The sequence below is a fragment of the Cynara cardunculus genome (genome assembly GCF_001531365.2).
Source record: "Cynara cardunculus var. scolymus isolate 2C chromosome LG 17, CcrdV1, whole genome shotgun sequence".
Classification (NCBI taxonomy): domain Eukaryota; kingdom Viridiplantae; phylum Streptophyta; class Magnoliopsida; order Asterales; family Asteraceae; genus Cynara; species Cynara cardunculus.
The window spans coordinates 12,262,906-12,276,957 of NC_037544.1; the positions used below are offsets into that span (position 1 = coordinate 12,262,906).

A 14,052-nucleotide genomic window follows, 5' to 3' on the forward strand; every position below is an offset into this window, starting at 1 on the left:
AATCAATCACGGAATGAAGGTACAAAAGGCTCCTTTGAGACTTTATAACAATTTAGATCATAATGATGTATTACAATTACAAATCATTGCTCATGAGTGAAAGCTCTATAGCTTAATGTCTATTCTCGATGTGCAAAAGTTTGGATAATATCTTAATGTTATGAAGATAAAAAGATACTTTCTACAAAATATGTTGGTCAAACATAACAATGTGTCCATATATTTTCAAGCTAAAGTCAAAGTATTGGTACTAATTTTGGTGGTTACTTTTAAATAATTTGAACAATGCTAATCCAAACTTTTGATCTTAAACAGTCAAACATCATGATTAACTTAATTATCAAGGTCTTAATTGAAAAGTACATGTAAACCGAATATTTCATATGGTGCTCTTAATCTATTTGTTTTATTTCATACCCTTCATTCAATGAGAAAATGAGTCCAATTCTAAAGGATCAAACCTATGGGACTTGAGGAGTAAATAAAAATGAATTAAAACTCAGATTCCAAAATTATTCAATATAGATGTCCAGCCCTTATAGCCCTTTGAGGTAGAGGCAAGGTCTGCGTACATATTACTTTCCCGATCCTACTTCTGTGTGGAATATATTGGTTGCTTAGATGTCCAATCCTATCGGCCTGAATTTCTTGAATTTTGACGGACTAGTTGCGAGAAGTTATTTGCCTTTCTTGCCAGGGGTTTCTCCCCCTTTCCTGGAAAAAAGTTTATTTACCCTTCGGTTTTCAATAAAAGCTATTTAATGTCGACATCTTTTTGACAAAAGCATAATGAAAGCGATTCAGAAATGCTTCTTCAACGCATGGATCCTTGCATTACACTACGATTTCTACGTTTTTGGTTGAGTTTTACTTTTAAATTCTGAGAAAATCCATGCTTGTCAATTTACATTACTGCTTTAAGCTATTAAGTTGTGGGTTTTGTCTTTATCTGACAAGAATATATTGCAAAACCGTAATAAGAAAGTAATTGATCATTATATGAGTTGGAGTCTTTATATCACAATAAAAATTGTAATTGAGCATTATATGGGTGATTGATATCATATGTTATGCAAACTGTGGTGGTCATGGTCCGGTTTGAACCATCATGGGTGGGTAAAAAAACCTGTGAACTTTTAACCTGTCTGCGTTTGTGTTGCTATATGCATGTGTCGACTTCGTCATTGTGCAGAGATGTTGCTGCCTGCTTCAATATGAAAATTTATAAGGATTTCTTGTCTCTGTTGCATTTGCTGTTTACTCTGTGTGTTGTTTGTTTACACACATTCTCATCTGTATCTTGCTTGATTGTTTCAGGTGCTGTGAAGGAAACTTGCATCATGCGGAGTTTGAACTGTTCTTGGTAAAAATAAAAGCATTTGTAGGACAAAATGATTTGGTGCAACTTTTTTATGTATATTTTGTTGGTTGAATCAACTTATATACAATGTTTGTTGGATCATGAATTTTGAATGTCATTAATTACATCAAAAAAGCGTAAGGGGTCTTGAAGCATAAACTTCCGAGTGCCTACTTTGACAATCGTGGGTGTCTAGTAAAGATCCTAAACGATTTGTTAACTGGGGTTAAAAAGAAAAGACCGGTTCTGAGGGGAGTCATGATTTGGTCCATGTTCGACCGGTTTTGTCTAATTGCTTTAGATTATATCATTATTTTAACGAGGCTTCAAAGGCTTATCAACAAACAGATGGCAACCAAAGGGCCTTTGGCCTAGCGGTATTAGACTCTCTTGCCTCCTAGGAGGCCAAGGGTTCAAACGGTCAAACCTCACCAATGGTGAGGAGGGTGTGTTAGTTTATTTGTTGTATTTGCCGTATATAAAATATATTATATACTTAAAAAAATAGATGGCACTCTTCATCATCCGCCTTAGGAAACGGCATTCGAGTATAACTTGTTTTGATCGTTTAAATTGGTGGAATGCTAAAGAAACGCAATGGCCAATCCTACCAGCCATTGCTTGCGATTTGCTAACTGTCCAAGCTGAGTGGTAGGATAATAAGCGAACTGTGATCATGGCTTACTGGTGAATAGATGGAATTATGTGTTTGCTTGAATGACTAATAACGAGCTTATTCAAGACAGTTTCAATTGAACCGACTCTCAAGGAAATCTAAGATGATTTCTTAGAAGATGAAGTTGCTAGAAGTCATATACAACCCCTACTAAGACAAATGTTGATGACAAATTATCAAGTATTGAGGAAGAAAAACAAGGAGAACCTGTTAAGGCCTGACCTGATGTCTTTTTTTGGGCTTAAAAGGATTACGACCATTTACAACAACTATGATGCTACTCAAGCTCAGATCATGTGAAAACCACAAAAAATTAAAGAACCCTAAAGAACCTCTATATATTCGTTGATGCATATACCTTATCACAATATGAATTCCGTCAATGAGTATATTCATCAATGCATAACTATTATATGTGCAGGTATACATGAATTGATGTATATATTCACAGAAGTTCTATTAATGTATATATATCAATGAATATATAGGTGCTCACAGTTTTAAAATTATAAGGTTCTTACATAAACCAACCCCACTACTGATATTGGTGGTCGAATTTGGCACCAATGCATCAGCATTGTTACTATGCATCAATGGCTACACCAAATGATTAAGCCTTTTCAGCTACCTAAAATTATGGATGATTGGAATTATAGTCCACTCAGAAGATCAAATCAAATGGCCAAAAACTACCATTTAAGACAACGACAACCTAGGTTGTCACAAGTCGTATACATGGACAATCATGCCCTTAATAAACATAGGTACGTAACGTGCATGGTGTAGGGACAACACATAGAAAGTTTACATAACTATAAACAATGAGACTGTGACTGCGAAAAGGAATGTAAACCAAATTAACCAAACAAGCCCAATATATTCCATCCGAATGTGAGGATCTAAGGAGAATGAGATGTGCAGACCTGATCTCTAGGCCCACTTGCCATCCACACTAGGATAAATAGAGTTTTCCGGGAAAAACTGCCAGTGGAGATAGACCTCCTAGGGATAAGATACATGGGGTTAAAGAGAGAACAAAAAATGATCTTTCGTTGTAGAATCCTGCATAATCTAGAATGTTCTCATAGGGTAGAAAGGAACCTGCTTAATCTCAGCACAACAACAATTGGCCAGGGTTGAATTTAACTTACATGTAGAAATTATAAAACTTTTATTCAAAACTATCACCAGCCATAAGGCTGTGCTACTTGAGAAAAAACAGAGAAAATAAAAGACATGAAAAGATGTTAATCAACATTTGCTTGGCTTCATAAAAGTTGCTTAAGAATCTTAAATGGAATTTGCATGAATCAAAACCAATCCGGTTTATAATAACTATTGTTGCGGTATCCCTCAATTGCCAATAATCAACCAATTATTAACATTTACAGAGTCAAAGGAAATAAACATCGTTACGCAGGCACAAATGAATCTGTGTTTAGTATTCTTTCAGCAAGTAATAGATCATCAGGGGTTGTAACCTGCAAGCCATTAAGATAGGGTTTTATATAATCAAACCAAACCCAGTATTATATTACAGAGGAAACATTCATGTATTACGTACACCCCACCAAAATGGAAGGCACATTTTGAATTTTGAGTTAAAATCTACAAATTCTCAATTCTGATATTAATATACGCAGGAGCATAAGGCAAGGGGTGTATGGTGCTCAATAACCCGACCAACCCGATCAACCCAACCCAACCCAACGCGAAATAACCCAGCCCGAAGCAACCCGATATCTAATCGAGTTGTAAAATTGTCAAACCGTATGTATTGGGTTGATATTGGGTTACTATTATTTGAACCCAACCCAACCCGATGAACCCGATATCTTTTTATTTCTTGGATTTAATATGATTGTTGAATTTCTATTGATATATACATTAGACAATTACACTATCATGTATGCTTTTCATATACACATATTTTCAATCTATTCACATCTCTATATAACTCATTCATATATATGTTCAGTAACTGTGAACATATATATGTATATTGAGAAAATTAACTGAATGTGATATACGTAAGAAATATGGATAAGTTGCATCAAATGGTTGATGATGAAAAAGAAATTATGAGTAGAGAAATAACATATTCAAGGTTAGAATAATATTTTAATATACCAAAGCATCAACCCGACCAACCCGTACGGGTTGGGTTGGGTTGGGTTGCACTTTGGTTTGGGTTGGGTTGGGTTAAGATTTTTCCAAACCGCAAGCATTGGGTTGGGTTGTTCAGATGTCTTCAACTCGATCAACCCAACCCATGAGCACCCCTACGTGCCACCACTCTATTGTATTGACGCGATAGGAAAAAAAATTAAAGGTCTTAAAGGTGCACCCGCTTTAAATTGATGTGTTTGTTAACATAAAGTCATAAAGTGGTTGTCAACTACTAATAGTGTCATTACATGTAGTATTATATCCTTTTGGTTCTTTTCTAATAGTTTTTTATAAGAGCAGAAAAGAAAAAGAAACCACTTGGATGTTGCAAAAAACCACCTATGTATCATTTTATGAAACTATAGTTTTTACGGTTAATATTTATTTTATTTTGTATTATGTCAGTTATTTTGTGCCTCCGCTTGAAAAAAATTCTGTAACCACCTTTGAATATATGTTTTTCTTCATAAGATGTATTATAAATCTTCTTTGAAATGAAAATTCAAGTCATTAGACCTCAAAAATCAAACTATGTCATGTTCCTCTAATCCAACAAATCTTGAAAGAGTAGTGTACCTTGATGTTAGTATAAGATCCTTCTGTGATGTATACAGGATGTTTGAGGTGCTCTACGATGGACACATCATCTGTCACTTCAAGCCCTTCTCTGTTTCGTACCCAAAGAAGAGAAGAACATCAACCCCCCTTTCTGATGTGCAAATTAGATAATAACTATAGATCTTTATATAAAGAGTGTGGTTCTCTATTCAATTCATTTTTGAAGAGATGAAAAGGAGAATTTCTACTTCTATAAACCAAACAAAACAGACCAGTAAATCCCACACGGATAGAGTCTGAGGTGGCGTTTGTTTTTTAAGACGTGCTGAAGTCTGAAGTCTGAATTCACTTCTGATTTTTAAGAGGTGGTGCTGAAGTCTGAAATCTGAATCAATTAGATTGTTTGTTTTTTGTGTCTGAAATCTGAAGTTTGAAGATGAGAGATCAAGAGTTGATATGGATCGACAGTTGACAAAGTTGGGAGATGAGAGATCGAGACAGAAGAGTTGATCTAGAGAAATCGAGCGCAAAGAGATCAGAGTAGGTAGGCGACAATTTGAAATAAGAGGTAATAAGAGGTTTCGCAACCACTTAAATTTTCAGACCTAATAAGAGCTTTTAAGCTCTTAATTGAAGAAAAAAAAACAAACACACTGAATCCTCTTATGTCAGACCGATTCAGACTTAAGAGAACATTAAGAGTTTTTTTATTAAAAACAAACAGCCCCTGAATGTTGTACCTATTTACAAGCTCAAAACCTTTCTTTAGCAACTCAGGCTTGATGACCTGAAAAGATTGCAGTGACCACATCAATCAGAATTCCACATCATCTGTTGGACAATAAGATTACTTTTGATTATAAACGGGAAGGATACACACACACACACCTGTGGGGTTTGCATTTCCCAAAGTGTTTTCCTGTCCAAAGTTTTCACCACAAAGGATTCACTATTTGCCTGCACAAAATTTTGAAATGAATACAACCATTATATGCGACGTACCTACAATAAATGATATAGAAACTTCAATGTAAATAAAACAAAAGCGATGCTTGCTGAATAGAACCATTATTTCACCACATAATTCTTAATATCGTAGTGTAATGGATTCAAGAGACATGATAAAAAAATGTGTCCTCGGGATAAGGAAGTCTAGTGACGATAAAATAGACCATGACTAAAAGAGATGCCTACGGATGTTTTGATATTATTTTATATTTGTGGACAATCCTGGATTTTGAGTGAGTTACTAGTCGTCTTCAAACAAACCTTCTAAGTATCCAGGAAACAAACTGGAAACCAAATATAAGAAAAAAAAAATTATTTTCATATTCAATATATATACCTCTTTGATGGTAGCTTTAGCAGGAACACCAAGTACTGATGCTCCAATGCGCAGACCATCACTCAAAACCTGCCAAGAAATCAACAAGAACGTGAGAAAGAACTTGTAGATGCTTATGGAATACCCATAGATTTTACACATTTAAACGAATATCAATTATCTTGGGAAAATGAGTTCGATTTACTTCTTCTGCTTATACATACGTAATCAACAATAGAGTATATTGTCATGACTTGCAAACCACCATGAAAATTATTAATATAATGGTACCTAGGAGAGAAACATACAAACGTAATCAAGAAGTTGGTCATATCAAAGCACCAATCCCGATGTTAAAAATTGCACTATATCACATTCTTTCAAGAGTTGAGAACTACACTGATATGTAGTTATCTTTGATTACTATGGTACATATTTTTTTGGGTTTACCAACAGATGTTGTAGAAAATAAGCACAATTTAACTTCCTACTTGTGTATTATATTATATATTAAAAGATATAGTCTTAAGTCTTTCTCCTCCTTACTCCATAGTGACCATTGTTAATGCTAACAGATTTTCAAATGCAAATTCAAGCTTACCACATGTCAATTCCCATGATGGCGAAATTCTTTTGTTAATTTTATGAGAGTTATACATGTGACGTCACTGACGTGACACAATTGTAAATTATATTCTTAATTGATAATGTTTTGATCTTGATGAGAGTATACTAACCTAGATACCTGATTTACGTATGTGTATTTATCTACTCATCTCTACATATGTTGTTTATTTATTTTTTTAATGTTCACATTACTTATATGCATGGTTTTCAAAATCGTTTGAGGCGAGGCGGTCCAGAACCGCTCATGAGGCGGCGCCTCATGGTCCCTGGACGAGGCTTAAGCCTCAATTAGTGAGGTGGTGCCTTGAGGCGTGAGGCATTTCTGAGGCGCACGCCTCTCCAAACAACCTTATTTTCTTCTCCATTTCTTACTTTTTCCTCTCTCAAGAAGATATTCATCTCAAAGGCCAATCCAAAAAGTAAGTTCTTTTTAGTTTGTGTCCATATTTATAGTTTTATGTATAATGTATTACATTATATTATATATATTTCAGTCAAGTATATATGTTCTATATCATGTATAATGTATTTTCTATATGTATAATGTGTTATGTATGTTTTTTGTACATTTTCTGTTTTTCTGTATTATTTTTATTTTCTGTTTTTTGTTTTCTATATTATTTTCAGTTTTCTGTATTATTTTTCTGTTTTCTGTGGATTTGGAAGATGAAAGTGATAGTGATTATGGATACGATTGTGGAGTTATACAACTTGATCATGCTACAGGGAACTATAAGTTGTAGATTGATATGTTTTTAGACGTATAACTAGTAATTTATGAATCTATGATGTTTAAAGTTTGGTATGGAATTATGTTTTGCTTACTATTAATATTTATGAATTTTATTTGTTTTACGCCTCATGGCGTGGAAGGAAAACGCCTCGAGTCCCGATTCCGCTTTCTAAAACCTTGCTAATATGTGCAGGTATATACACGAACATGAGGCACATCATATATACAAATGGGGTCCTTATCAATTAAACTGCATAATTCAACATCTTGGCTTCATTAGAAATTTAGAATGATAGATGAACAACTATATCGGTTCAACAAAAGAGCATAACAGAATACACAGTGGTCCTCGCTAGCATACAATCACAATATGATCATCTATAAAATTATCTTGGAGATATAAACAAGCCTACACGTGTGTCCAGTGTGAGTGTACATGGTTATGACGAATGATTTATTTATACCCTTAGAGTGAATGTTCTTGTTATCAAAGATGATTTAATACTTGGACATGTATAACATTTTGCAAGTATTAATCATATATTGGAGGTTCAACATGCAATGGTGAACCAAGTAACAAACCTTTTCTACGTCACTGGATGATATCAAAGGTCTTGCAGAATCATGGATGCATACAAGTTCAGAATTCAAATCAATTGCCTGTTGACAAAAAACTATAAATCAGAAGAAGACAACAAAATACTACCATATTATTAATGTGTAATTATTCACTTCAAAAATCATAAAAACAAATAAGCATGGTAAAGAAATGTCTGAGCGCAGAAATATTGATATTTGCATAGACATCTCTTTTACTCGTAGGATACATATGAAAAGCTTGTCACGATGATTGGATGTTCTACTTCATATGTATTTTTTGGCGCAAATCTTTTCTTCTTGTCCAATTAAAAATAGCAAGTTGTTGGATGATCAAATAAGATTTGGGCTATGGCCTTGTACTTTGTGAGCTACACTGGATGGTTGGCCAGACATAGGGTTTGTTTGCATGAAACCAATGGTGCTTTATACGAAGATTAAACTTGCTATTATTATTGCTCATGATCCAATCCAGTATGAATCAATGAAGAATATTGATGATATGGATACACACTCCATAAGAAAGCTTTGATCTCATCTGCTTGGAGCACATGAGTTTTGGCTAAAGAAATATGCGGACATTCTTACGTAGCTCTGCCAAGAAAGTATTTTAAGTGGCAATTCCTGGTGGGATATATTGGGCTAGTTTGGTTTGGTTTGGTTTAAGTGGTGCATGAGTCATACCAACCCAAAAACCTTCAGGGGGAGTGTTATGCACTTAACTGTTGTTTTAAGGGGTGCTTGTAATGAACTCTAGAACAGAAATACAAGAGAAAATAAAATGAACCTGAAGTCCACTGTACACAGAATCTTGTCTTTCCTTTCCAGGCAATGCAAATTTCAGGTCCACATTGATCTTCTCTCTGGTGTCTGATAAGAAAAAAAAAACATCAAACATCTTTGGTGTCTGATAAAAGGAAAAAGCTGTAAGGGAGCAAAAAAGATCAAACGGTGTTTTAATCGCACAGACAATAGCATAATTTAACAAACATGTCCTCAGACCTTCAAAAATGTCCTGGTAAGATGGATCACAAACTACAACAATTTCCTTAACCTCAGGCATCCGTGAAAAAGTGTAGAAACTGCATAGAAATGAAGCAGCATATATGATCTCAATGATAAGATATACCACAAGAAGGGTAAAAATAGTAAGCCATTCAAAGAGGATATGCTTTGGCCTTGGAACAGAGTTTGTTCAATGTACCATTAACAATCTTTACAGTCAACTTTTGTAACTACTAACAGCCATCTCTAAGGTCATTGGATCCACTTTGCAGCTTTGACAAACATAATGATTGTTCTGGTCATTTTCATTTTCTATGTAGTATACACAATATTTGTTATTTCCTTCGAATTACCAAATCAGTTACAGTGGTAATCATAATAGGATGACATCGAAGCAGAAGTTGAGATTTTAGGTGCTCCAAATGTCAAATATTTAACATTATTTTACCCTATGCCACAATTACTTGTTTACCACTATGTTAATCTACAGAACAAGAAGTCTCATTCAAAGACACTAAGTGTGCAACCAAGGTAAGCTCAACAAAGCTATGATTGTAATGGAAAAAGTTGACTTTTATACTATGTAAGAGGTTTATAGTCTTACAGAAACGAAAACCAGTTTGTCAAATGGTGCAGATTTGTTCCGTCTTGACATCTATTGCTGATTTCTAGCTAAGACAACAACTTACAAGCGTTTGTGGCCATGCAATTGTGGCCAGAGAATCAAGTCCTCTTGACTAATGTGTTTGCATCATGAAGTTAGTACATGGATATGATTCTTGTGATAATACATTGCAGCTCTATGATTCTTAACATTCCAAGACTTTAACAACATTTTATCTTGTAAACAGAAGGTATGAGAGCATCCTGTTACTGAAGTAGCAAATTCAGACACCCGTGTCAACCCCAGAGATGCATGGTTAAGTCATTCATTTTACTATCATAGTATAACCATATTAACCATAAGTCTTATTGATTCAAAATATATTCAAGATACATCTAATGACCATATAACCCAACTTCCCAAGTCATTATGATCCCAACAAAATGAGAAAGATTGGCATCCTTGAGGGTTAATGAAATCGTTGATATATATGATATATGTTATATACTTACAAAAATATATGTGGGAGCATTTGCCGTAAATATATGATATATATTATATACTTACAAAAATAGTCGATGATTGTTAGCAGGAACAAGATAAATCATGAGTGGAGTTGAGAGTTATCAAATTACCTATACAAAGCAATTGGTTGCCCTAAAAGTGGAAGGTACTGCTTTGGCATGCTTGCCTACTCACAAAAACAGGTTAAACAAACAGCCATCATGAGTCATGCCAAAATAATGCAAGGATAATGAGAAGGAAAAAAAATTAATAAGTAATAGTGTATACGGAGAGAGCAAGAGATGTTTAAGAGCTACACACACAAACACACAAAATGAACAAATATAAGAAGTACAAATTGATGAACATGTACTACCAAAAGAGTCATCCAATTGGCCTTCCCACTACTAGAGTGTTACTGAATAATATATGCCATCATTCACTTTTGTGCTCATTGTAATCTATGATTCCTTATGCACTAGAAGTGATTATCTGATTAGGTATACTTGAAGCTTGATGCAAGTGTCAATCTCTCTCTATCTACCAATAATGATAAGCATGATCTGTGTGTATACAAGTCATGAGATAACAATGTAATGCCCATGTAATTTGCATCGATACCAACAGTAATTCATCTAGTTAATTCGTTATAGCATTCCATTAAACGAACTTAATATGAGAAAAGCAGCAAATATGGTCGTTGAACAAAACTTGTAAAATAAGAATTGAAATTTTTCATAATCAATGCGAAGACATACACCCATTCTTTTTCCCTGTCCTCCGGCTAGAAGAACGATTGAGACGCTTTTCTCTTTCACAAATTCAGATTTCTGCAAAATAGTAATAAAAGAATCAATAAACAACACCAGATTAACCAATTGTTCGTGGTGTTTGGGAATTGGAATAAGAGCCCACTTATGTTAGCTTATAAGTTTTAACTGATTTAGTTCCAATTCCAACATCATTATGAGATTGAATTTGGAACAAAATCATATCGTCTGATTGATACAAAATGGGCTCCAATTCCAACTCCGTAAATGAAACTTTATACTAGCTAAGAATAACTGCAAATAGGTTCTTACAAAGTAACCAAATTTCAATTCAAGCAGGTGGATTGATTGTTGAACCTCTCACCTCATTTGTAGTGCTAGCAGAATCATGAGCAGAGCAAGTGATTGTAAACCTGCCAAAACTTGAATGTTGTTTGAAATTTCTCCTACTTAACGAGGAAACCAATGAGAATTGTGGATGCTTGTAATGTTGGAGTGAGGACTTGGAGGGAATTTGATGTTTAGATTGGGAAATTTTTGAGAAAAAATATGAGGATGGAAGGAGGGGAGACACAACTTGAAGAACCGCCATCTCTTTCTTCCAATAACACCTCTGGTCCTCCCCAGAAACCAGTGAAGAGAGAGAGACAAAAATGAGGACGCCATTTTAGTTAAACTTCCACAAGAGCATCTTTTTCGCAAGTTGGACCTGTCGGGCCGGGTAGGGTTGGGTACAAGAGTATAGGTGCGTTAAGACCACCCGATCAATCCTCGTGTAACGATGTTTAAGTTATTGTTTTTTTAATCTTTTCCAATTCATTTCATGAATAAAAATGTGATTAATTATCCAACCAAAAAAACTACTTGTTACAAATAGCATCTTGTTGTTACATCGAAACATAAAAATGTTGATTAATCTCGCTAATATTGAACTTGGGAAAATGAAATGATTGAATAATTGAAAAATGAGATTATTCAGGAATACATATTGAATGCTGAAATTATGCATTGAATTTCTGGTAGTAGATCCATAATCAAAAAAGTGTATGTGAGTATTGTTACTATTGTAGAAGAAATGAAACAAAAGATATAAGATTAAAAATGATCAATAGTCCAGATTCTTTCTCATGCTTTTTTAACTCTTTTTCTCATATTCTTTGCTTAACAACATATAAATGTTCTTAACTAAATATCAAATTTAAAATTAATTAAAACAATTAGGGGTTGTTTAACAAATTCTTACACAGATAAGCGTTTACCAAGTTTGATTACCTTACCGGATGAAATATGGTAAAGATCAAGAATATTACCCATTAAGAGCGAGACAAGAGTCAAGAATCTTACCCGGTAAGTGAGGACAATGACTCTTACTATAATTAACGCTTACCGATTAAATTGTTGCATATGATGCCGTTTTTGTTGACTAAAATCTTATCTTGTAAGTAAATGATAGTGTTGAATTTTAGCGATAAGTGTTTATCGGGTAAGTGCTTGATAAACGACCTTTTACTTTAAAATATCAAATATATTTAATAAAATGTTATTTCTTTTTCCATAAATACTTGATTTCTATATGTCCTGTTACTGGTAGATAATTAAATATTATTCTTCTATCTTAAACTTGGAGTTGTAAATATTTTCTTCAAATTTGGAGATTTCATAATTTCTCTTCTTTTCTTTATTTTAATATATGTTATATAACATAATTGTTGGAGAAGAAAATTATCCAAAATATGTATTTTAACATAGTTGTTAAAGATACTCTAAGAGTTAGGACATCTTTAACCCAACACAAAAATGAAGGTGTTTCTATGTCCAAACCAACACTAAAAAAATAGAGGTCTTCAAACTTGGCCTCTATAAATTAAATATTAATATAATATTAAGTTTTTATTATTATTATTATTATAATATTAAAGATGTTTTAGTGTGTAATTCGAGTTTTTTTTTTAGTTTTCAATGCACATCATTTTTAGATTTTTGGCGTTCAGGTTGTAGATGGTCTTACACTATTTTTTTTCCTCTAAATAGTGTATTAAAAGTCAAAATCTATAAATATATATATATATATATATATTTAACTCCAACAGCTATTATATTTTAGCAATTTTAGCATTAATTGTATTTAAATTGTTCAATACATTTAATAAAGGGAAAAGTTCAAAAAAAAAAAGCAACGAAATATCCCATTTTGAATAATTAAGTCTCTGAAATATTTTTTTAATGAAAAAACAATTAAACTTTCTTATTTTGAATGATTAAGTACTTAAACTATTTTTTTAATAAAAAAAATCATTAATTTATAATTTTGATTGATTAAGTTCTTTAACATTCTTTTAATAAATAAATCATCGCACTTTTAAAAATTGGTTACCTATAAAAAGGTTACATTAACCGACTAGTAAAAGTTTGATGATTTATTTTAAAAAAAAATCAAGGTCTTAATCATTCAAAATGTGGAAGTCTAATGGTTTTTTCATTTAAAAAGAAAATAGTTCAGGAACTTAATTACTCAAAATAAGAAAGTTAAATGGTCTTTTCATTCAAAAATATAGTTTAGAGACTAATTCAAAATGAAAAAGTTTGTAGAGTTTTTTTTGAACTTTTCCATTTAATAAATTATTATTTTTCTCTACTAAACATTTATTTTCAGTATTTTCTATTGGTGGAATAGAATTAAAATTTTGAAGATCTATGAATTTTTTTGCTTCAACAACCCTACTAAACGTGATACTAAAAATTAAAATAGAGAGAAAACGATAAAGTGAAAATATGTAAATTTGTAGAAATCTCTTAAAATTTTATAGAAGAGAGAGAAAAACAATATTTTAATTACTTCTCACCAATAAAAGATATTGAAATTAAATGTGTAATATAATATTTTATAAAAGATACCGAATATTTTATTAATATAGTTAGGCATTGTTTAACAAACATAAACTAACTTATTTTTTGGGTACATGTTTGGATTGATATAAATTGGCTTATAAATTAACTTATTAAAACGTTGGTTGGAGTTGTTTATAATAAGTTTTTTTTATCACATTTTCTAATTATAGTCTTATTAATATTAATAATTATTTATTATCATTAATTATAAATAAATATTAATTATTAATATATAA

General features: G+C 32.7%; 1 protein-coding gene across 1 annotated transcript; it reads right to left on the reverse strand.

Annotated features, from left to right (window-relative positions):
• Nucleotides 1–3,279: 3,279 nt before the first annotated feature.
• On the reverse strand, nucleotides 3,280–11,589 carry LOC112500419 (2-C-methyl-D-erythritol 4-phosphate cytidylyltransferase, chloroplastic). Its single transcript, XM_025103916.1, has 11 exons — nucleotides 11,292–11,589; nucleotides 10,916–10,987; nucleotides 10,289–10,344; nucleotides 9,047–9,126; nucleotides 8,832–8,914; nucleotides 8,030–8,107; nucleotides 6,109–6,177; nucleotides 5,652–5,720; nucleotides 5,504–5,550; nucleotides 4,782–4,872; nucleotides 3,280–3,517 (listed from the first exon to the last, which is right to left on the reverse strand). The coding sequence occupies exons 1-11, from the start codon at nucleotides 11,517–11,519 to the stop codon at nucleotides 3,449–3,451; spliced, it is 942 nt and encodes a 313-aa protein (XP_024959684.1). The 5' UTR covers nucleotides 11,520–11,589; the 3' UTR covers nucleotides 3,280–3,448.
• Between the last annotated feature and the right edge of the window lie 2,463 nt (nucleotides 11,590–14,052).

Excerpts from the sequence above, each read along its gene's own strand:
- LOC112500419 (XM_025103916.1), bottom strand. The coding sequence starts at position 11,519 with ATGGCGGTTCTTCAAGTTGTGTCTCCCCTCCTTCCATCCTCATATTTT. Across the intron at positions 5,551-5,651 it reads GGGAAATGCAAACCCCACAG|GTCATCAAGCCTGAGTTGCT; the intron begins GTGTGTGTGTGT and ends CAATCTTTTCAG. Across the intron at positions 3,518-4,781 it reads GATCTTATACTAACATCAAG|GTTACAACCCCTGATGATCT; the intron begins GTACACTACTCT and ends AATGGCTTGCAG.